We start from the raw sequence: 24,247 nt of genomic DNA, 5'->3' as shown, positions 1-24,247 counted from the left end.
ATGTCTGAATGGAATTAATTTAATAATCTCTGCCTTTATGGAGCTTATGGCATAGTGGAAAGAGATGCACAATAAGAAGATAAATAAATACATAGAAAAATTGCCATTTGAAAATATATGATGAAAATAATGAATAGTATGTTATTATGAGAGAGTAATGGGGGAACCAGTTTTGATCTTGTTGGTTTAAATGTCAACTCTAAGACCACACTTAAGGTTGACATTTAAATTGGTATGAAGTGTTAGAAGCAGCCACCATGTGGAGAACTGGAGGAGAGCATTTTGTGCATGTGGGAAGACTAAAGTAGGAAAGGGCTTGAATTTTTGAGGAACTGAAGTAAGCCAGCACTTAGTGAGTTGAGGAAGAACGTTTTTTAAGGTGATATTAGATATAAAGAGGCCAGGTCATGGAGTGCCTTGTAGGTTGCTGTAGGGGATTTGGATTTTGTTCTAAATGTAATGGGTTACCATTGAAGGATTTTATACAGAGGACAATATAAATATGATTTTAAGAAGATCATTATGGCTACTGTCTGATAATTAGATTGTAGGGGAAGAGAGCAAGAAGGAAAGCAGGAAGAGCAACTTAGAAGGGTGGTGGAAGTAGAGATAGAAGTGGATAGATTTAAGATAACAGAATTTTCAAGATTTCTCATGGATTAGATGTGAAGAAGAAAAAGGAATTAAAGGAATCAATGATTATTTCAGATTTCTGGCTTAGTATTTATTGAGATAGAGGAGGACTGGGAAACTTTTTTTTTTTTTTTTTTTTAAAGAAAATGAGAATCATTGTTTCAGATCTGTAAATTTTCAAGAGACATCTAAATGATAATGTTGGGATATGGGAGGCTGGAGTTTAAGGAGAGGCACTGCTGAAAATTGTCATTCTATACATGGGATTGACAGCCATGAGGAAAGAGTGAGATCAATTGTGGACCTGAGCTTAGAAGAATTCCAGATATAGCTGTCTGGTGAAGAAGGACGGGGGAAACCAGGATTTGTCATATCATGGAAACCAAGAGAGAAGAGAGGATCAGTGCCCATTTGATTTACCAAAATGGAAATTATTGGTGATCTTGTGTTGGTTATTCTTGGAATGTCCCTTCAGATTTATTTTTGCCCTTTTCCTTGCTTTGTGCCTCAGAAGGCTGCCCTCTCTTGATTACATCACCTCGTCTTCTTTGCCTTCTGACTTTAGGTTGCATTTAGCCAGTAAAGGTACAATTGGCAGGAGATCGGACTGCAGAAGGAAAAAGAAATTAGGGTATTTATTCCCTTTCCTCCTACCTACCTGGCTGACGTTTGAGCAAAGGCTGTATTTCTCTATCCAAGCTTGTGGGTGTCTTTTCTGGTTCTGATAAACTAAGACTTCAGAGAGGTGAGAGTTTGTACCCTTGTACCTTCTATGAGTTTAGAGGAGTTAATAGCTTCCTGATTGCTAATCCCTGGTGTGTGTATGTGTGTGTATATATATGTGTGGAGAGAGAGAGGATGGGAGGTGGGGAGAAGTCTTCTTAATCCTGCCCATACCTTTGTAAATAGTCTCTCCATTTACCCTCTCCTCATTTATCCCTTTAAGTGTGCTGTCTGTTTAAGGGGCAGTTTCACTGAATTTGTGAAGGGGGACCAGTTTGGAGCAGGTTGAATAGTGAGTGGAAGATTAGGAATTAGAGACTTTGAGAGCTAATACTTATTTGAGAAGTGTGGCTATAAAGGGTAACTGAGAAATAGGGGAGGAGGTAGAGCATAGCTGTGTAGGGAATGATGGGATACTTTTAAAAACATATAAATATGGGAGATAATGGTACATTTTTATATGATAATAGGAATGATCTTGGCTAGCGGAGGAAAGATTGATGATATAGGAGAGAGTTATGGAAGGAAGGAAATCTTTATGTGAAAAAGAAAGAGCATACTTTGGTGGCCCTTTAATAGTAATCAGAGATGCTTACTCATTTTAAAGTAGGAGAAAAGGAGATGACTGGTTTAGCTTGGGGGGTTGTTATAGATTTGATTGTAGAAAGAATGGGAAGCTTTCATCTGATGGCTTCCTGTTTCTTCATGAAAGTGCTTTAAAGAGGTGGGAGGAAATGGAGAGGACAGGTGAGATGTTTAAGAATGAGGAAAAAGTATAAAGCAGCAACTACAGGGAGCTTTTAGAGCAATATTGAAACTGAGCAGGACCCTGTGGGACCCTGCCGGGCACAGAGGCCTTTCCGTGTCCCTGTTTCTTATTTGTAGGAAAAAGGCTTTCAGCCTGCTAGACCTTCCCTGAGCTCCAAAGGACAAATTCTAACAGTTGCTAATTGGCGGAGTGAAAGAATGCAGAAAAAACCATAGTACAGCAATGGGGCAGGGTCCTGGTTCTTCCTAGGGAGATGTGCATAGCAATTTGATACATATCTCAGTTCTGTAGGAACTAAGGCCCCCACCCAAGTGGAGGGTGGTAACTTCAGGATGAACCTGAGCACATAGACCCCAGACTGGTTGGAACTGCAAGGCTGATAGTAGAGATTCCTGGAACACCCTCTGTTACCTCATCACCAGCCAGTCAGAGGAGGGTCACACACCCTGCAGCATTCCCCCCAATTTTGCCTATAAAAATTCTTTCCTGAAAACCATTGGAGAGTTTGGGTGGACCTTTTGAGTGTGAGCCATCCCATTCTCCTTGTTTGGGCCTTGCAGTAAACTTTTCTCTGCTCAAAATTCCAACATTTTAGGTTGTTTGGCCTCACTGTGTGTCAGGCACATGAACTTGGGTTTGACAATAATATTGCTATGGTTGAGGTTGTTAATTGTGAATTTATGACAATAACCATTCTGCCTAGATATGTGATTTTCTTCAGTATTCCACTGGTCTGTTGCAGTCATGGAGAAGGTTAGCTGGATTTCTGCCAGGAGCGTATTAGAGAGAGACATGGGAAACACCGAATTGAGTTCAAGAAGTGATTATACGGATGGACTGTGAAATATAAACTGGATGAAAAAGAGAGTGAAACTAGGAGATTGATAGGGAGAAGGGAGAAAGTGAAGGGTTTCATGAATAGGTGGTCTCATTAAGAACTAAGAATTATTTCTGAGGGCCAGTTGAACAAGTGAGTTTGGAAAGATCAAGTCTTTTTCATTTATGTACCAAATGACTAGAATTTGTGCAGATTTAACTACTTGGAATCTTCCATTCTAAATCGACAGTTTAAACCTGCATTCTAGCAAAACAGATGCAGGTGTGTGGTGCGCGCACACACACACACACACACACACACACACACACACAGAGTTAATGACTTATAGAGCTTATGAGTGTGATTTCAAACATGACATTTTAAAGTCTATTAAAATTTGTTTTGTCTACTTGATAGGAATGGATATTTATCATTATCAGTATTTATCCATTATCAATATTTATCAAGTCAACTTTCTGTGTTAACTTCTGCTTTCTATAAGTAGGGCACAGGAAAATAATTTTCTCTGATAAATATCTGGATCTACTTAGGGTCTTTCTATGAAATTTGTGACATAAGATCTAAACTCACTTTTTGAAACCATTAGAAAACTTTTTTATTGTTGGTATAGTCTTTTTGGAAAGCAATTTGGCAGATTCTTATGTATAGTTAAGCATAGACTTACTGGCTACAGTAATGATCCAATAGTTTCACTTGGTATTGACTCCAGTGAAATGAAAACTTAACAGTCACGCAGAAACCTATATGCTAATGCTAAAGCTGGAAACAAACCCAAATGTACCTCACCTGGTGAAATGATAAACTTTGGTACATTCATAAAATGGAATACTATCTGGCATTGCATGCAACAACATGGGTGGATATCAAATGCATTATGCTAAGTGAAAGAAGCCAGACTTCAAAAGGCCACATACTGTATGATTCCATTTTAGTGATATTTTCCAATAAGCAAAACTAAAGGGACAGAAAACTGACTAGTGGTTGCCAGGGTGCAGTGTGGGGGGACATCTAACTGCAAAAGGCAGGAAGGAATTTTTTGTGGTGTTCTATATTGTCTATATCTGTTCCATATCTTGATTGGGGTGGTAGTTACATGACTGTCTGTGTTTTTCAAACTCAGAAATGTACACTTAAAAGAGAATTTTAGAGGGGGAAGGTATAGCTAGTGGTAGTGTGTGTGCTTACTAGCATGAATGACGTCCTGGGTCAATCCCCAATACCTCCATTAAATAAACAGGCGAACAAACATAATCCCCCGCCCCTCCCCGACAAAATTTTTAAGTGAATTTTAGTATATATATTATACTTAAAGTTCTAGTATATATGTTACCATAAAAAAGTATTTTGGGAAACTATTTCAAGAAAATGTTATTTTGTTTGTTTTTAGATTTTGCTTATGTAACTTTTTGGGAGGAGAAAGTGGTGGATAAGCATCATTGGCATTTGTGAAATTCTTTGAAGCTCCAGAAAAAGAGTAAATGCTGAATTTGTCTACATTTAGCAAACATTCTTATCATATATTTAAAAGAATGTTACAATGTTAGAGTTAGTAAAGCCCAAGAGACTTACACAGTGTCCTTGTTTTACAGATGAACCTGAAGCCTGACAAGATTATACTGTATAGCACAGGGAAATATATACAAGATCTTATGGTAGCTCACAGAGAAAAAAATGTGACAATGAATGTATGTATGTTCATGTATAACTGAAAAATTGTGCTCTACACTGGAATTTGACACAACATTGTAAAATTATTATAAATCAATAAAAAATGTTAAAAAAAAGAAAAAGAACCTGAAGCCTGGGTTAGGTTAGCTAAAGTTACACACAGCTAATTAGTGGCAGAGCTAGTTCTAGAATTTAAGTGATAGATTCCTAATTTGTTGTTTGTTTTTCTAAAACACACTTTTTATTTTAAGTTATTCTTTCTACAGACTATTTTTAATTCCTTTTCAGAACCTTTCAATTGTGTCTTCCTAAAGCTGGAAACCACTCCCTTCCTAGTGGTAGGAAAGTCCTGTGTCTGGTTGATAATAGGAAGGCTAAATTTGAGAGATACTACATCACTTAGAGTTTGCTTAGACGTAGTCAACAAGTTATAAAGACACTTTGCTTTAACCGTGGAAAACTGGATGCTAGGTTTTGGAGTTGTCAGAGGCTACCAGTTAGAAATAAGCTTTTGTAACTTCACTGCATTAAAAAAAATCTTTTCAGATTATTATGATTATTGGTTTGTTGGGAAGGTAGAAAGGTTTAAGAGTTTAGGTTCTTTCTGGTTACCATAAGTAATGAGGATTTCTTTTATAAACACTGAGAGGATAGGAGAAAGCACCAGAAACAGACTAAATAGTTATACATTCAGGAAATAGATAATAGAATGTCATTCAGAATATAATAGCAGCTTTAGTTGTCTTCTTTTTAAAAAATTTTTATTGAAGTATAGTCTGTTTACAATGTTGTGTCAATTTCTGGTGTACAGCACAATACTTCAGTTATATAGGAACATACATATATTCATTTTCATATTCTTTTTCACCGTAAGTTACTATAAGGTATTGAATATAGTTCCCTGTGCTATAGAGTATAAACTTGTTGCGTTAGTGGCCTTCTATTCATAGGACTCAACTTTCACTGTCCCTCTTATGTTCACCTTCCTCCTTGTATAGGAGTTTCACACTTGCCGCTGGACCCCAGTTCTAGAACCCCACTTAGAGTTCCTGCCCCTCAGAGATATGGTGATATTGTGGATATTGCAGACCCAGTCACAGATACAGCAGGTGCCCTGGTTTCTTTCTTGGTTTTGAAGCTGTCTGTATCCTGCAGCCTTCCTGGGAGTTATTTCCTGTAAGCCATAGCCCCAGGCAGAATTGACAAGTTGTTTTCCTTATAAGGGAGCCCTACCCAGCCCTAGCTGTGATCGAGCTCTGATAAGTCTTCTAAGTTCTCTGTCTCATATGGAGCACTTTTAGTCCCTTTTTTCCAGGGAAGCCAAACTCCCCACTGCCACTGCCTGTTTCTGGACCAGGAGCTCAGTGGGCCCCTGGCTTCAGCACCACGTACTTTTTGCATTTATGTTCCTTATTTTCACTGCCAGAGAGATATTTATATTATTTTTTGAGCCAGCTATGCATTGTTTGTATATATATTTGATACATTTATATATTGTTATTTGTGTGAATTTACTGTACCATCTTGACTAGAAGCCTTTCTGATCTTTCACAACCATGGTTTCTTACAGTAAAAATTGGAATTATAGCCCCTACTTCTTAGTGTTTCTTTGTGTTGATGACATTATAACAATATCTAGCATAAAGTCAGTTCTCCTTATATGGAAGCTATTGTATTTTCAAGTGAGTCCTAGAATTCCTTGTTGGTTTCTGTGTTTAGACAGCTAGCTGTATATATATATATATATATCTCCCAAAACACTTGTCAATCATTATTTGAAATTTCTGCAAATGTGTCTGGAGATTATGGCATGTTTTGAGGCTTTTGGCTGAGACATTTAAAATGAATTTTAATCTATGCCCTAGCAGCCTTGATTTGGAGGTTTTTCAGGATGAACTGCAAAAATTTTTTTCAATGTAATAAAGTGCTGAAGTGCTTTATTCTTTGTATTTGTGGTGTTCGGGTAACTGATATTCTTTTAAGCTCTATTGCAGGTACTTTCCATTAGCTACTAATCAAAAAAGTCAGTGCAGTATGTGTAGATATCATAGAGATTATGGAAGTTGTAATGGAGTAAATTTTAGGAAAATGGAATGTTAAAGTGTGCCTGAGGGATGAAAAAGGGTAGTTTTGAGATGGAGGTACTGGCTTCCACAACCATAATTATGATTGAGGTAGAGATCCTCTTTAGGAAAGAGGAATAAAAAAGAGGGATAAAATATTGTAAGACAGATTTCCAGTTTGTGTGTTTAGATGAGAACTAATACACTTGCATATTGTAACCCCTAAAGCCTTTACTCTAGTCAGTTAAACTTTACCCATGAATTCAGAAGCATAAATTAAAATTTTTTTCTTTTGAAATAGAAATGTCAGATTATTCTTTTTTCTTGGATCTTGGGTTTGAATTAATGGAGGGATGAGTCTTACAGATTATCATCTACTACTATTTTTAAGGGAGGCCCAAGTATATTATTCTGTCCTTTAGCAATGTGTCTCAGATTGTGCTTGCTGATAAATGATCTTACTTCCTTATTTCCTTAGCTAGAATAATAAGACACATTATTTCCTTTTTCCTCTTACATCAAGCCCTGAATAAGCCTTTGCTTTTATTTTTGTCTTATGTTGTAAACTCTTGTGTGCATCTAGGTGTTTGAAACCATGAAAGTGTAGTATCAAGTAAGAACATGGCACGATAACACTTAGAGTTTTAAAGTTAATCTACCAGTCACGAATGAGAACTAATTCAGTATGCCAGCCCATCATGTAGTCATTCTCAGGTGACCTTTAGATATGTGTTTCGAGGAGGACTAATCTTGTCTAGTGACTACATTTGCAGTACTTTGGTTAAGCTAAGATCTTATCAAGTTCTTGGTGGTTATGCATTTCTCCCCAAACTGAAAGGTTTTTTAAAAGACTTAACAAGTCTGTTTGTCAGAAACTGTGGTGTGATTCTGAAATATTTGATTAAGTAGAAGATTCATTATAATTCTGATCCAGAATCTTTCTTGTGTTAGGAAATAATTAGACATTATATGTCACGGTAACTGCTAAAATTTTGCTTTTTTCCTTTTCCGTATTTTTGTTTTTGTTAATATATATTAAAATTTTGTTTTTTTTGGGGGGGTAGGTAATTAGGTTTGTTTGTTTGTTTGTTTGTTTTAATGGAGGTACTGGGGATTGAACCCAGAACCTCATGCATGTTAAGTATGCGCTCTACCACTGATCAATACCCTCCTCTCCTTTTTCTCTTTTTCAGTATGACACAAGACTGTTTTAATGTTTAAAAAATTCTCATATTGAAAAATAACTGATGTACGTATTATAAATACAATTGTCGTACATCAGAATAGATTGAGGCTTTATATTGAGCTTTTGCCATTGACACTTCTATTATACTGGCTGGTGAATTTCCTTTGACCTGTATTGCCACATTGGACCTTTGTGAAGCAGTATATAGTTTGATGGAAAGAACACAGGATTTGAAATTAGAGGACTTGACGTCCTGCCTCTGTCAGTTTACCAGCTCTGTGACTTTGACCTTTTTGAGATTTTTTTTTTCCTTGTAAGTAATTTGAAAGGAATAATATCTGTCTCATACAATTGCTATAAATATTAAAATTAAATGAAAATGTTTTGAAACTATAACATACTCCTTGCATGTGACAGTGTTTTTCAGTTGGGGTATTTGTTGTATTTTGGCAAAATAGCAGTGCTGTCCTCACAGATTGTCATCATATGGATGAAAAGACTTCCCACCTTTGGTTTGATGTGTCAGTTTCACTTAGGGTGAATATCCTTAGATTTTTTGTCTGCCTTTGTATTTTCCCTAACAATAAATTTCTCCACTGTATAAGGATTCCTCTTTTGCCAAAGTTGGAAATTAGTTAGGCTTTATCATTACATTCAGCTTCATAGTGTCATGAAAAATAAGGGCTATCTGGAGCCGCACTGGGACTTAGCCTTCTTGACGTTACTGGTTCTTAGTGGGGTTGGTCAGTACCTCCCCTGTGATATGCTTAGTTCTTTGAGGGTGCACTTTTGGTCTCCACAATGATAAGAGTAGGGTGAATGTAGCGTTGGAACTCGGTGAGTGAGAGGCAGGAATGCCATACATCCCACAAGTCTGAGACAGTTCTGCATGACTTTTGAACACTTCTCCAGACCTTCTTATAGGTGAAAAACCTGTTTGTACTTACCTGATCCTAATTCTGTTTTACATTTAAACACAAAGTGGTTGGGTTTTTTTTTTTTTTTTTTTTTGCATGGTTTTAATAGACACTGCATTTTCCAGGAATGTAACTACTGAGTAAACCAAGGGCAAGTTGTACTTTGTTTTGTTCAGAACTATAACAAGAGTTGTTAACTATTTGAGAAAACCATATTACCAGTGGCATTGCCCCTTATGGTATTTGATTTCCCAACACAACTCATTTGTGTCAGTTTTCATTTGTAGCTGTCACATTCATGGCATTTCTATGTGTGGGCGCAAGTGTCTGTTTCCTTATTAATGTGAATTCTAGGAAGATTATACCTGAGCATTTACATATTAAAATATTTTATTAAAATTACTTTTTTCCCTCTTATTATTAGGCATTATCTTAAATTTTAAAAACCAAGGATAGGTAAGTTACCAGTTTGCATTTCTCTTTAGATTTGTGGTCTCAAAAAAACTTCTGTTTTAGTGGGATTCAAGATGCAGCCTGTATTTAATGGAAGTCTGTGTGACCTTTCCAGGGAGATAGGAGGTCTGTGTTGACCTACATTATTGATGTCTGTCCTTGTCTTCGTCCCTTTCCTTTCCTTTTTTTCCTTTTCCCTTCCTTTTCTGTTTTTCCTTCCTGTTATGAACTATTTGATATATAGACAAGAATATGGTACTGTATATGTAAGTAATGAAGCATATAAAAAACCAATACCTGTGAGCCCACCACCCAAGCTTAAGAAATAAAACATCACCAGTGTTGTTGGTATATTTATCCTTGATTTCCATCCACCTGTCTTTCCACAAGGGATGAAACTATTCGGAATTTTGTTTGGTTTTGTTTACTTATTGTTCCCTTCCTTTTTTTTTTTAAGTTTACTACATTTTGTATGTATTTCAAAAATATGTTTAGTTTTGCTTATTTTTTAACTATAAAAATGGAACCATACTGTATGTATATTCTTGTTTGCTTTGGCTAATCAACATTGTATTTTTAAAGATTCATCTATGTAAATTTGTGTAAAAGTGGTTCATTTCTTCAAATATATGTATTAATTGTATGACTGTATCATATAATTTATCTTTTCTCCTGAGGATGGACATGTTTTCCCCCATATTGTTGGTATTACAAATATATTCTTGCTTATGTCTTCAGGTGCACGTATATAAGTGTTTCTATGCAACAGTGAATTTAAAACATTTTTGATGGTGACTCCCCCTTACCCCTACACATAGAGTTGACAGAAAAATGAGAATCAGTATGCACCCTTACTACAAGTGATGTATTCATCTTTTCCTTTCTATTTCTCTCTCTTCTCTTTAGGTGCTGATTGTGCCCTAAATGATTTCACACTTGGTTTTCACAGTTCAAGGTAGTTGACTTGGTTTCCTTTGGAGAGCAATTGTGTTGACCCACCTTTCCTTTGCTTGTAGAATGTGTCAGAGGGCAGCATCTCATCTAATTCAGAGGTGAGAGTGCAACTGGCTGAGCAGGATCAATGCTCCCACACCTGGAAACATCTGGTTCTTGAGCTCAATACAGTTTCAGCCAGGACTAAATTTGGATTCAGCCCTTAAGTACCTGATGAAATGAATTTCCTCGGTATGCTTTAACTAAATATTTTGAGTTATGCCAGAGTTGCGCCAATCTCTGAGGATGCAAGGAGCAGGATGGGATTGGTTGGGGTATTTTATTCTTGATATTTACTGTGATGGAATATGTACTTGATATTTGCATCAGACTTGGCTCCCCCTTTTACTTAACTGTAAACTCTGTATTCTTTAAGGCTCAGGTTGCAATAGTTTTCAGTTTTCTTTTGACTTCCTAATGTGCATGTTCAGATATTTCAGATACTTCCTCTTACTTGAATTCTTCATTCTTCTTGCAATGTAGATAGCATGAATTTTTGGCTGAAGAGGAAAAAAGAGTTTACATGAAAATTTATTTGACTTTACTCTTAAGTAATTATAAAGTTAGGCAGAGAAGCTACATGTTTTAACTTTGATTTAGTGTTTAATTATTTAGAATTATTACAATTGTAACAGAGCTATGCTTTCAACCTCAGAGGGAGATATTTCTACTTGGCAATATTTTTAAAATGTTTATTTTATTTTTTAGTGAAGTATAGTTGATTTACAATCTTGTGTTAGTTTCTGGTGTACAGCATAGTGATTCAGTTATACATATATAAATATTCTTTTTCATGATAGGTTAATACAAGATGCTGAATGTATTTCCCTGTACTATACAGTAGGACCTTGTTGTTTATCTGTTTTATACATAATAGTTTGTATCTGCTAATCCCAAACTTCTGATTTATCCCTTTCTCCCCTTTCCCCTTTGGTAACCGTAAGTTTGTTTTCTATGTCTGGGAGTCTGTTTCTGTTTTGTAAATATGTTCATTTGTATCATTTTTTAGATTTCACATATAAATATCATATTTTTCTATCTTTGATTTACTTCACTTAGTATGATAATCTTTATGTCCATCCATGTTGCTGCAAATGGCAGTACTTCATTCTTTTTTTATTGCTGAGTGGTATTCCATTGTATGCGCGTGTGTGCGTGTGTATGTGCGTGTGTACCACAACTTCCTTATCCATTCAACAGTTGATGGACATTTAAGTTGCTTCCATGTCTTGGCTATTGTAAATAGTGGTGCAGTGAACTGCATGTGTCTTTTTGAATCATATTTTCCGCTGGGTATATGCCCAGGAGTGGGATTGCTGGACCGTAGGATAAGTCTATTTTTAGTTTTTTAAGGAACCTCCATACTGTCCTCTATAGTGGCTAAACCAATTTGTATTCCCACCAAAAGTGTAGAAGGTTTCCTTTTTCTCCACACTCTCTCCAGCATTTATCGTGTGTGGTCTCTTTAATGATTGCCATTCTGACTGGTGTGAGGTGTTACCTCACTGTGGTTTTGATTCACATTTCTCTGATAATTAGTGATACTGAGCATCTTTTCATGTGCCTGTTGGCCATATATATGTCATCTTTGAAGATATGTCTATTTAAGTGTTCGGCTCATTTTCTGATTAGGTTGTTTGTCTTTTTGTTATTGAATTGTAATGAGCTGTTTGTATATTCTGGAAATTAAGCCCTTGTCAGTTGCATTGTATGCAAATATTTTCTTACAGTCCATAGAATGTCTTCGTTTTGTTTATGGCTTCCTTTGCTGTGCAGAAGCTTGTAAGTTTGATTAGGTCCCATTTGTTTATGTTTGCTTTTATTTCTAGACTGCTCTAGGAAAACATTGCTACGATTTATGTGAGACAATGTTTTGCCTATGTTCTCTTCTAGGAGGTTTACGGTCTTGTCATTGTCATTGTAAATGCCACTGATTTCTGTATGTTAATCTTGTATCCCGCTACCTTGCTGAGTCCATTAATCAGCTCTTGTGTGGAGTCTTGAGGGTTTTCTGTATATAGTATCATGTCATCTGCATATAGTAACAATTTTACCTCCCTTCCAATTTGGATCCCTTTTATTTCTTTTTCTTGTCTGATTGCTGTGGGTAGGACCTCTAATAGTATGTTGAATAGAGGTAGTGAGAGTGGGCATCCTTGTCTTGTTCCAGATTTTAGCAGGCAGGCTTTCAACTTTTCACCATTGAGTATTATGTTGTCTGTGATTTTTTTTCACCAATACCTTATGTTGAGATATGTTCCCTCTATACCCACTTCGGTAAGAGTTTTTTTTATCATGGATGGATGTTGAATTTTATCAAATGCTTTTCCTGCACGTATTGAGATGATCATGTGGCTTTTGTCCTTTCTTTTGTTTCTGTGATCTATCATATTGGTTGATTTGCATATATTGAACCATCCTTGTTACTATGGGATGAATCCAACTTGATTGTAGTTGTTGGATTCAGTTTGCTAATATTTTGTTAAGAATTTTTCTATCTTTATTCATTAACGATATTGGCCTGTAATTTTCTTTTCTGGTAGTGTCTATCAGGGTGATGGCAGTATCATAGAATGAGTTTGGGAGTGTTCACTCCTCTTCAGTCTTTTGGAAGAGTTTGAGAAGGATTGGTATAAATTCTTTGTATGTTTGGTAGGAATCCCCAGTGAAGCCATCCAGTCCTGGACTTTTATTTTCAGGGAGTTTTTGTTTTGTTTTGTTTTGTTTTTTTCAAATTACAGATTCTATTTCATGTGTAGTAATTGGTCTGCTCAAATTATCTATTTCTTCTTGATTTAGTTTTGGGACTGTATGTTTCTAGAAACTTGTCCATTTCTTCTAGGTTGTCCATTTGGTTGGCATGTAATTGTTCATAGCACTCTCTAATGGTTTTTTGAATATCTCTGGTATGGCTTTTTATTTTTCCTCTTTCATTTTTTTGTTTTGTTTTGTTTGTTTGGGTCCTCTTGCTTTTCTTCTTGGCGAGCCTGGCCAGATATTTGTCAATTTGTTTATTCTATCAAAAAAACAGCTCTTGGTTTTATCGTTTTTTTTTTAAAAATTTTTAAAAATCTCTAATTTATTTCTTCTGTGATATTTATTATTTCTTTCCTTCTGCTGAGTGTAGGTTCTGTATGTTCATCTTTTTCTAATTCTTTTAGGTGGTAGGTTAGGTTGTTTGTTTGAGATTTTTGTTGTTGTCTTTTGAGAAGGGCCTGTATTGCTATGAACTTCCCTATTAGGACTGCTTTTGCTGCATCCCATAGATTTTGTGTGGTTGTGTAATTATCATTTGTCTCAAGGTATTTTTTAATTTCCTCTTTGATTTCATTGTTGACCTATTGGCTTTTTAGTGGCATGTTGTTTAGTCTCCATGCAGTCATTTTTTTCTTTTCTCATTTCTCTTTCTGTGGTTGTTTTCTAGTTTCATGCCATTGTTGTCAGAAAAGATGCTTGAAATAATTTCTATCCTCTTCAATTTGTTGAGGCTTGTTCTATGTCCAAGTATGTGGTCTATTCTAGAGGATGTTCCATGTGCACTTGAAAAGTATGTATATTCTGTTTTTTTTTGTGGGGGAGGGCGGGTAATGTCCTGAGAATATCAATTAAACCTACCTGTTCTGTTGTATCATTTAGCATCTCTGTTGCCTTGTTGACTTTCTGTCCGGAAGATCTATCCATTGATGTTAGTGGGGTGTTAAAGTCTCCTACTATTATTGTATTCCCATCAGTTTCTCCCTTTATGTCTGTTAGTATTTGTTTTATGTATTTAGGTTGACCCCATGTTGGTTGCATATATGTTAATGAGTGTAATATCCTCTTCTTGATCCTTTTATCATTATATAGTGCCCTTCTTTATCTTTCTTTATGGTCTTTGTTTTAAAGTGTATTTTATCTGATATGAATATTGCTACTGCTGCTTTCTTACCACTTCCATTTGTATGAAATACCTTATTTTGTCCTCTCACCTTCAGTCTATGTGTGTTCTTCCCCCTAAAGTGGGTGTCTTGTAGGCAGCATATTTATTGTAGACTCTTGTTTTATTATCCAGTCTGCCACTCTTTGTCATATGATTGGGGAATTTAGATCCATTGACATGTAAGGTAATTATCGATACATATGTGTTTATTGCCATTTTAAACCTTATTTTCCAGTTGATTTTGTATTTTTCTTTATTCTTTTTCTTTTTGGGGTTTGATGATTTTCTTTTGTATTATGCTTGAGTTCTCTTCTTTTTGGTTTTTGTGAATCTATTGTATGTTTTTGATTCGTTGTTACCCTGTTTTTCAAGTATGTTAACCCATTACTGTATCTACTTGCTTTAGACTGGTAGTCTAAAGACTCAAACACATTCAAAAAAAAAAAAAAAAAAGAGAGAGAGAGAGAACTACATTTTCTTGCTCCCCTTTCCCATTATTTTATGATTTTGATGTCCTCTTTTACATCTTCTTGTTTATTCTTTGGCTGTTCATTGTAGTTACCATATTTCCATTGTGACTTTCTCTTCTCTGTAGATTCTTGCTTTTCTGTTTAGAAAAGATCTTTCAATATTTTTTTTAGGATGGGTTTATTATTGCTGTATTCTTTTAGGTTTTGATTGGGAAATTCTTTCTCTCTGCTTGCAGTTTAAATGAGAATCTTGCTGGGTACAGTATCATAGGTTGCAGGTTTTTCCCCTTTCAGGACTTTGAATATATCTTGGCATTCCCTTTTGGCCTGCAACGTTTCTGTAGAGAAATCAGGTGATAGCCTTATGGGGGTTACCTTGTAACTAACTCTTTGTTTTTCTCTTACTTGGGTTTATCTTGTTTGGGACCCTCTGTGCATCCTGTACCTGGATATCTGTTTCCTTTTTTAACTTTAGGAAGATTTCAGCGATAATTTCTTATACATTTTCCATCCACTTTTCTCTTTCTTCTTCTGAGATCCCTATTATGCATAGATTGGCATGCTTTATATTATCCCATAGGTTTCTAATATTGCTTTCATTTTTTTTTTCATTTGTCTTTCTGTCTGCTGTTCTGATTGGGGATTTCCATTATTCTATCTTCCAGATCGCTTACTTATTCTTCTGCTTTATTTAGTTTGCTATTTATTGCCTTCAGCTTAGTTTTCATCTTGGCAAATGGGTTTTCTAATTTTAATTGGTTCCTCTGTATAGTTTCTATTCCTTGTTACAGTGATCTGCATTTCTATCAATAGCCTTTCTTAATTCCTTCAGTATTTTTGTTATCTCCTTTTTGAATTTGGAATCTGATAGATTGGAGAAGTCTGTTTCATTGTTCTTTCAGGGGATTTCTCTTGTTCTTTTAATTGAGAGTAGTTCCTCTGCTTTTTCATTTTACTTATATTTCTCTGACTCTATGAATTTAGGAGTAACAGTTATCTACTGTGGTCTTGAAGGGCTGTTTTTACGTTGGAATATCCCTGTGTAGCCTGTGTGAGAGCTACATATTTTTATTGCAAGGGCTGTTTTTAGTGTGGATGCCTGCCACGTCTTTCCTCGATGTGTACTTGTTGTTATCCCTTCGATAGAGGGTGTGATTTGGTGTTGTGGTGACCAGATCCTGCACTGGATGTTGAGTGGGGCCTACTCTTTGCTCTGTGGTTGTCATAGCTGTGTTGGCGGCTAGGTCTGCTCCCTAATGTTGGAGTAGAAGTCCCCAGATCTGTTTCTGAGTTGTGTGAGGTAGGCAGAACTGGAGCACTTCTGCTGGGTGAGGAGCCACTGAGTATTCTGCAGGAGTTGTCCCCTGGAAAGTGCACTCTGTGGTATCACCTGTCATCCACTGCGTGGGCTCACAAAGTACACTGTTGTTGGTGCTGTCCTTGGCTCCTCCTCAGCCATGGGAATGCAGGCAGTCTGTCTAGGTGTCCCTTATGCACTGTTCTCACAAAGACACCAGGGTAGATCTGCTGAAGTCAGGCACCAGGACTCGATGTAGTCACATGTAACCATGCACCTGGACCTGCCGTGGGAGCTACGGAGTCAGCCCAGACCCCAGCTCCACCACCACTCATACCCACAAAGCCTGCAGCTGCTAATGCTGGACCTGCCCCAGCTGCGCACCAATAATCTGCTTGGATGTCCCGCTTGCGCTGAGCTTCCAAGAACGTAAATCCACTAACGGTACCTGGGACACAGTTCAGATTTCAGCCCCACTTCTGAAATCTCACGGCCCCTGGGAATGGACTCAGCTTGCAGTCTGGCCTCCTCTTGGGGGCAGCCTGCTTGTGTGCTCCCAGAGCTTGTAGAGGCTCCTCAGTTGTGAGCATGTGGAGAAGGAGGTTGCTGTGGCGGAGTCCTGCTCCTACCTTTGTGCATGCATGTTAACAATAGTGCTTCTAGAGTGAAGCCATGCCCACTGGCATGGAAGGAAGAAGCTGCTGTGGTGAGGTCCCCTCCCCCCTCCACTTTGCATGTGTTAACAGTGGATCTTTTAATGGTGGACCCAGTCTCCATTGCACATACTCCCAGTTGTGACCTTTACCATTCTCCAGCCCCTTCAGGCTGTCTCCCCACAGCCAACTCCAGTCCTCTTCCCCAGGTCTGTCCTCTGAAGCCTGAGTTTCAGCACACAGCCCCCACACACACCAGTAGATGCACATCTTGGGCTGGGGAGTGCAGCGAGGTGGCACGGACTCCCTGTGTTGGTCTCTCTGTTTTGCCTGCCGCTAACTGACTGTTGCACTCTCCTCCTAGCCTCTGAGGTTCCCATGTGTAGATATATTTTTGATGTATTTGTGGGAGGAGATGAGCTTCACATCCTTCTATTCTGCCATCTTGAACTCCTCCCTACTTGGTATTATTCTTGATGACTTGTGTAGGTGGTCCTGAATAGTAATACTAGGAACAGAAATAACCAATGTACTGTTTTTAATATATTTTTAAATCTTATTTTTTATGAACATAGGACTCAAAAATAATAAACACAGTATTCATTCCAGTCTAGAAGTTGTTTTATGGTTTGCACTATTTTTTTTTGTAGCAGAATAGATTAACATAAAATTTAGTGTTTTAACCATTTTTAAGTGTACAGTTCAGTGGCATTCAGTATGTTCACTTTGTTGTGCAACCATCACCACCAGCCATCTTCAGAACTTAATCTTTCCAAACTGAAACTCTGTACCCAATAAACAGTTACTCCCCATTCTCCTCTTCCCTCAGCCCATGGCAACCTGCATTCTACTTTCTGTTTCTGTGAATTTGACTACTCTGAATATCTCATTTACATGGGATTATGCAATATTTGTCCTTTTGTGTCTGGCTTTATTTACTTAGTATGATTTCTTCAAGATTCATCCATGTTGTAGCATGTGTCAGAACATTGCTTTTTAAGATTGAACAGCATTCCAGTATATGTATATTTGGAATAATATTCCATTGTATGTATATTTTGTTAATTTGTCACCAGACATGTGGATTGCTTCCATCTTTTGACTGTTGTGACTAATTCTACTATGAACATTGGTGTACAAGTATCTTTTTGAGCCCTGCTTTCAATTCTTTTTGGGTATATACCCAGTGATGGAATTACTGGATCATATAGTAGTTCTATGTTTAGTTTTTCTTAGGAATGGATGTACATTTTACTGGGGTTATTTTTACATCTGTAATTTATTTTAGATGTATTTTTAATCAATAATTATAGGTCTGCAGTATCACTTTTAATGGCTATATAGGGTTTTAGTGATGGATATGTCATGGTTTATTTGTAGGCATTTCTATTGTTAACAGTTTTTGCTATTATGAACAATGTTATGATTCATTTATTCACCAAATATTTATTGAACACCTGCTATGTGCTAGGCATATGTAATGGCTCTTCTGTACATACATATTTGCACATGTCCATTCACTTAGGATAAATTTTTTTAGAAGTGGGATTATTGGATCAGAGGATAGGCATATTTTGAAATGTGATTATTTTCCTATAAGTTTTTATACTGACAAACTATTTTAAAATACAGTCTCAATAATAGTAAGTAGGAGTGCCAGATTCCCCAATCCTTATAAAACATTGGTTATTATTGATCTTTTTACTATTTGTCAATCTGAAATGATAGTAATTTGCATCTCTTTGGTCACAACTAATGAAGTTGACTATCTTGTGCTTATGATTTTATCTCTTCTTTTGTCAGCTGTGTATTCATATATTTCTGCTCCTGTCTTTTTCTCATTAATTTGTGAGGGCTCCTTATACACTAAGGATATTAAATCTTTGTTTTATATTGTAGCTATTTTACCAATTTGTTGTTTGTCTCTTAACTTTTCTTCATAATGTCTTTTGCAGTGTAGATGTTTTACATTTTTATAGTCAGTTTTATTAGTCTTTTATGGTTTCTGTTTTTGTCCCTTGTGGTGGTGGTCTTGCTCTATCCTCATCTAACCTTAATTTTTCCTTTCGTTTTTCTCTATTTCAGTGTGAGCTTGATAAAGGCTGAATGCACTTATTTCTTCTGGTTTAACCTTAATTATTTAACATACACACACACATATAATTGAGAGGTTTCTAGAAAATATTTCTAGAAATAGAAATCTGTGTGAACTGATGACATCTGTTTGGACTAAATCTGAGATTGTAAGTAGTTAGGGAAAATGAGGTGTAGAAGGCAGGTGAGGAGTCAAAACTTTATTTTAACCTTTTTTTGATGGACATCTTTTTTTTTTAGTTGAAGCATAGTTGCTTTACAACGTTGTGTTAGTTTCAGGTGTACAGCAGAGTGATTCAGTTTTATATATATGTGTGTGTGTGTATACACATTCTTTTTCAGATTCTTTTCCATTATATATTATTATCAGATATTGAATATAGTTCCTTGTGCTATACAGTAGGTCCTTGTTGTTTATTTTTGATGAAATTCTTCATAAAGATTGATGGAAACTTTTCCAAACCAATACTTACTTGCCATAGAAAACAAAGTACCTATTGAACCTAATTTGCTGTTTATTGATCTTTAGAGTTCAGAATGTTATTTCCTTGTTAATTTAGATATGTGGGTTATAATTGACAGGAAAAATGATACAGTGACCTCATGAGGTATTCTATATAGTTCACTCGCTCTAAAAATTAGTTGCATTGTGTGTCATGGTTAGAGTTTAAGTAGATGCTGCTTCCGTTGATATTCTGCTCTTTGCCTTTATAGCTGCCTTTGCCTTTTCTAGTCCCTAAATGTCATTCTTTGAGACCTTCGATTGATTACTCTTAATCTCTTTTCTCTTCTTTGCTCTGTCTTGTTGCTATGTCTGGTCTCTAATTTTTTTTGTCTTTTCCATACCTTTATTCTTTTTTTTTTTTTTTTCTTTTGTTTTTCTCTGTTTCAGTGTGAGCTTGATAAGGGTTGAAAGCACTTGTTTCTTCTGGTTTTAAAGAAATTAATCATACCATGTAATCTTTAATTTTTATGTACAGATTCTTCCCAGCAGTGTGTACATTTTAGCCTTCCTTAAACTCTGAGTGTGCAACTCTTCTTGGACAGTTGAGTTTGCTAGCTCCCTGGATGATGGTGGAGGAAGTATATGTAGAGGAAATACAGTTATTTGACCTAGAATATAATAATAAGATAACATTAAAATGATATAATGATTTTATTAAAATGTTGTTGAGCCTTATGAACTTAATCATGAATCTACCTTGTGACCTTGATCAGATCCTTTAAAGTGGTATATTTTTCATTTTGTAAATTTAGATGATCTTATATTTTAGCTTCCCTTGCTTTAGATAGAATTTTACCTACATAGCAAACAGAAGAGCTTAAGATTTAAGACTTGTAGGACTTGAGGGATTATTTGGTATCTATTTTATTCCCTCTACAAATATTTGCCTGGCACTGTCTTTGTTTTGAGGATATAATGAAGATCCTGGCTTCATGGAGTTTACAGCCTTTTAAGAAAAGAAGGTTATGAAGAAACTGTGTAGTTTTATTTAAAGATTTCTGACTTCATTTTGGTGGGTCTCAGTATGCTCAAAAGAAAGAGGATTTGATCTTTTATATACCAGATGGGAAATTAAGAACTGTAAAGCAGGAAAAAGGGACCCTCAATGAGTGAAAAAGGACAGTGCTTCTCAGATTCTTCTGTGTGTATGAATCACCTGAGGATCTTGTTAAATTGCAGATTCTGAGTCAGTAGGTCAAGGTGGGGCTTGAGATGGTGCATTTCTAACAAACTTATGGGTGATGCCTCTGCTTCCAATCTCTGAACCACACGTTGAGTAGAATACATAATACGTTAATACATAGTTAAGAGAAAAGAAGAATAACCTGCTGCCATTTTGAGAGGAGTGGTTTGGTGCCATGCAGCACGGACATGGAGTTCTGAGCAGCACATCAACTCGGAACTTGGTCTTGGTGAAATGAAATTTTAAGAGCTGTTAATATTCATCTATAAAGAGGGTATATTAAGGAGGTAGTCAACACCTATTTTTTGGATGGCATCCAGAATTGAGATTGGATGGTGGGTAGGGTCTAAAACCTTTGAGAAGACACTAGGAGATAAAAGAGATGAGGATCTTCAGGTATGATAAAAGTAAATATCTAGTCAGATAAACAAAATTTGAAAGAGTTAAGCAATGACTAGGAGGACTTACTTTGTAATTGGGCTTTATACTTATTCTAACTGGCGTGGTGATTCTAGTGGAAAAAAATGTAAAAATAAGTACTGGTTTTTTAAATAGTGTAATGTTTTTCCCATAGGCATATTCCCTGAGGAGAGTATGTCAGATTTCTTTGTTTTACAGGCTGGAATAAAGCTTAAATGTTAAGTTGTCCTTCCCTGATCTTGTTCTTCTAGTGACAGCTACTTGGAGCATAAACAACCTGGGAATTCATTTAACTTCATAGAATTAGCAGAAGACTCTTAATCTTGGAGGTGGTATAAAATGTCCAGTGGGTATTGAACATTTATCCATAGGGAAAAAATTTGAGGGGCCAAATCTTTGAACCAGCAGTCTTTTTATTCAATTCTGGGAATTTACAATGCTGGTGTTTCTAGTTGTGTTTTTAGAAATTTAGATTTTTTTTCCTTTCTGGTACACTTTTAGAAGTAATATATACTCATATATCTTCTTTAATATGGTACCTAGTTTGTTCCACTCTGAAGATATTGGGGAATTACTATTAATACTCATAATTTATTATGGCTGCTTAGTGTCATTGGAATATTGATTTCCTTCAAAATGGTTACAGTCTAGTAAGGAGATTTAGTTATTGTGCTGTTGTGGAGGCAGAAAGATGTGAAAAGTAATCATGGACAAAATCTAAATGTTCCTTTAATTATATTGGTTCATTATGATCAAATACATATCATGTGTTTTCACTAGTAACATACTCAGTGAGATTTCTGGCATTTTTGAAAAGCATTTAGGACACTTACCATTATTTTGGTATTTAGTTCTCTTTTAACACAACTGTTAAAACTGAAAGTAAAACATCAAAAGCATTATAGTCTGTTCTAGAATCAGACCAAGGAAGAAATGAAGTGAAACACACTGTAGGCTAAAAATATATTTTGCAAATTACATGTGATTGTTTTGTTAGAGCATCTATTGGAAATGAAATTTAGCTGTTCTTAGTCTGTGGGTTTTTAAAAATGTAATTATCTGAAAGTAGATGTCCATACAAAATAAGTTTCTAATGTCTTCTAGTTTTTAACTTACTTTTTCTTTAGGACTATATAAGCCTATTCTATATATATTCTGAAAACTCAAGATAGCCTGGAAATGTAATTGAAATATAAAATAAATGAAAAAGTAATATAAATGTAAAATGTAAAGTAAATAAGAAAGAAATTACAGATAAGCCTAACGTTGAAACAATTAAATTTTAAAAAGTAAAATTAGGGTGTGACTTGTTAATATTACACTACCACATTGGTGCGTGGGACCTTTGAGAGCAGGGATTATATCGTATATTTTTGCTTAGCACACATATTAAAGGACTCTTTGTTTAGGTTTTTTTTTTTTTTTAAAGAATTATTACGAGCAAATGTTCTAGTTCTGGAGGAATCTTTCTTTTTTAAAAAAAGTTATTAAAGAAAAATGAAAAAGAGGGCTCTGGTGTCATGTAGTTTGATCTTTTTCTTTTTATGTTGATAAATGAAATTTTTATTTATTTTTATTTTTATTTTCTAATTTACTAGACTGTTCTTTTAGAGCAGTTTCAGGTTCACAACAGAATTGAGCAGAAAATAACAGAGTTTCCACATAGCCCTCCCCACCCATACATATATACTTCCCTACCCTCATCAGTGTGGCATATTTGGTACAATTGATGAACCAACATGGGCACATTATTGTCAGCCAAAAGCCCATAGTTTACTTTAGGGTTTACTCTTAACGTTGTACATTCTATGGGTTTTGACAAATGCATAATGACATGTAACCACCACTATAGTATCATACAGAATAATTTCATTGCCCTAAAAATCCCTTGTGCTCCATCTATTCATTCCTCCCTCCCTCCCTAACCCCAAACCCCTGGAAACCACGATCTTTTTATTGTTTCTGTAGCTGTGCCTTTTCCAGAGTGTCATTTGGTTGGAATCATACAGTTAGTAGCCTTTTCTGACTGACTTCTTTCATTTAGTAATATGTCTTTTAAGTTTCATCTATGTCTTTCATGGCTTGATAGATCTTTTTTTTATTTTACTGCACATACATTTTTAAATTTACATATATGTGCTGTTCATTGTTTCTAAGAACGTTTAGAGCTTTAGCTTTTTAAACTTACATAGTTGTCAAAGGAATAAAGCCAACCACAAATTAAGAATTAACTCAGAAAGATACATACACCCTGCTATTAACAGCAACATTATTTATAATTGCCAAGATATGGAAGCATCGTAAGTGCACATCAATAGTTGAGTAAGTAATGGAGATACAGCATATGTGTGTGTGTGTGTGTGTGTGTGTATTTGTAATGGAGTGCAACTCACTCATAAAAAAGAAGGGTATTTTGCCATTTGTGGCCCTTCATTCACTTTTTTCTTTACATTTTTTTTACTGAGTTATAGTCAGTTTACAATGTGTCAATTTCCAGTGTAGAGCACAATTTTTCAGTTATACATGAACGTACATATATTCATTGTCACATTCTCATTCATTTTTTTTTCCACTTCAAAAACCAGAATTTTATAACTGGCAAAGACATTTCCATTACATCAAAAACAGCAAAATACCTAGAAATAAACTTAACCAAAGAGGTTACCTATACTCTGAAAACCAAAATGACACAAAGAAATGGAAAGATTTCTTGTGCTCTTGGATTGGAAGAATTGACACTATCAAAATGGCCACATTGCCCAAAGCAATCCACAGATCCAACGCAACCCCCATTAAATACTCGCAACATTCCTCACAGAACTAGAACAAACAATTCCGAAATTTATAAGGAACCACAAAAGACCCCAAATAGCCAAAGCAATCTTTTGTAGGTTTCTTTTTTCTCTCTCTCTCTTTTTGTTCTCTTTTCTAATGGTTTGATGATTAGAGAAGGTCCTTTACATTTGTTGTAAACCTGGTTTGATGGTGCTGAAATCTTTTAGCTTTTGTTTATCTGTGAAGCTTTTGATTTCTCCATCAAGTCTGAATGAGAGCCTTGATGGATAGAGTATTCTTGGTTGTAAGTTTCCCCCTTGTATCACTTTAAATATATCATGCCACTCCGTTCTGGCGTGTAGAGTTTCTGCTGAAAAATCAGCTGATAACCTTATGGGAGTTCCCTTGTTTGTTGTTGGTTGCTTTTCTCTTGCTAATTTTAATATTTTCTCCTTATCCTTAATTGTTATCAATTTGATAGCTATGTGCCTTGGTGTGTTCCTCTTTGGGTTGATCCTGTGTGGTACTCTGTGCTTCCAGGACCTGGGTGACTGTTTCCTTTCCCAAGTTGGGGAAGTTTTCGGTTATTATCTCTCCCAAAATTTTCTCAGGTCCTTTCTCTCTCTCTTCTCTTTCTGGGACCACTATAATGCGAATATTAGAGCTCTTCATGTTGCCCCAGAGTTCT

The 24,247-nt window shown here is 35.9% G+C and overlaps 1 protein-coding gene across 9 annotated transcripts in view; it reads left to right on the top strand.

Annotated features, from left to right (window-relative positions):
* NUMB (NUMB endocytic adaptor protein) overlaps nucleotides 1-24,247 on the top strand; it is a 157,450-nt gene that overhangs the window by 17,192 nt on the left and 116,011 nt on the right. For 6 of the 9 annotated variants that reach the window (XM_032482320.1, XM_032482317.1, XM_032482321.1 and 3 more), the window contains exon 2: nucleotides 10,157-10,205. The exons of 2 other annotated variants lie outside the window; for them this stretch is intronic. In XM_032482320.1, the coding sequence (XP_032338211.1) occupies nucleotides 10,175-10,205 (31 nt within the window). In that variant the 5' untranslated portion in view covers nucleotides 10,157-10,174. Of the gene's footprint in view, nucleotides 1-10,156; nucleotides 10,206-10,411; nucleotides 10,436-24,247 lie in introns of those variants that run through there. One more of the 9 variants, XM_032482319.1, reaches the window with a different exon arrangement.

The sequence above is a fragment of the Camelus ferus genome, chromosome 6 (genome assembly GCF_009834535.1).
Source record: "Camelus ferus isolate YT-003-E chromosome 6, BCGSAC_Cfer_1.0, whole genome shotgun sequence".
NCBI lineage: Eukaryota > Metazoa > Chordata > Mammalia > Artiodactyla > Camelidae > Camelus > Camelus ferus.
The sequence above is the reverse complement of the archived record's forward strand: the minus strand, read 5'-3'. Positions and strand labels throughout refer to the sequence as shown.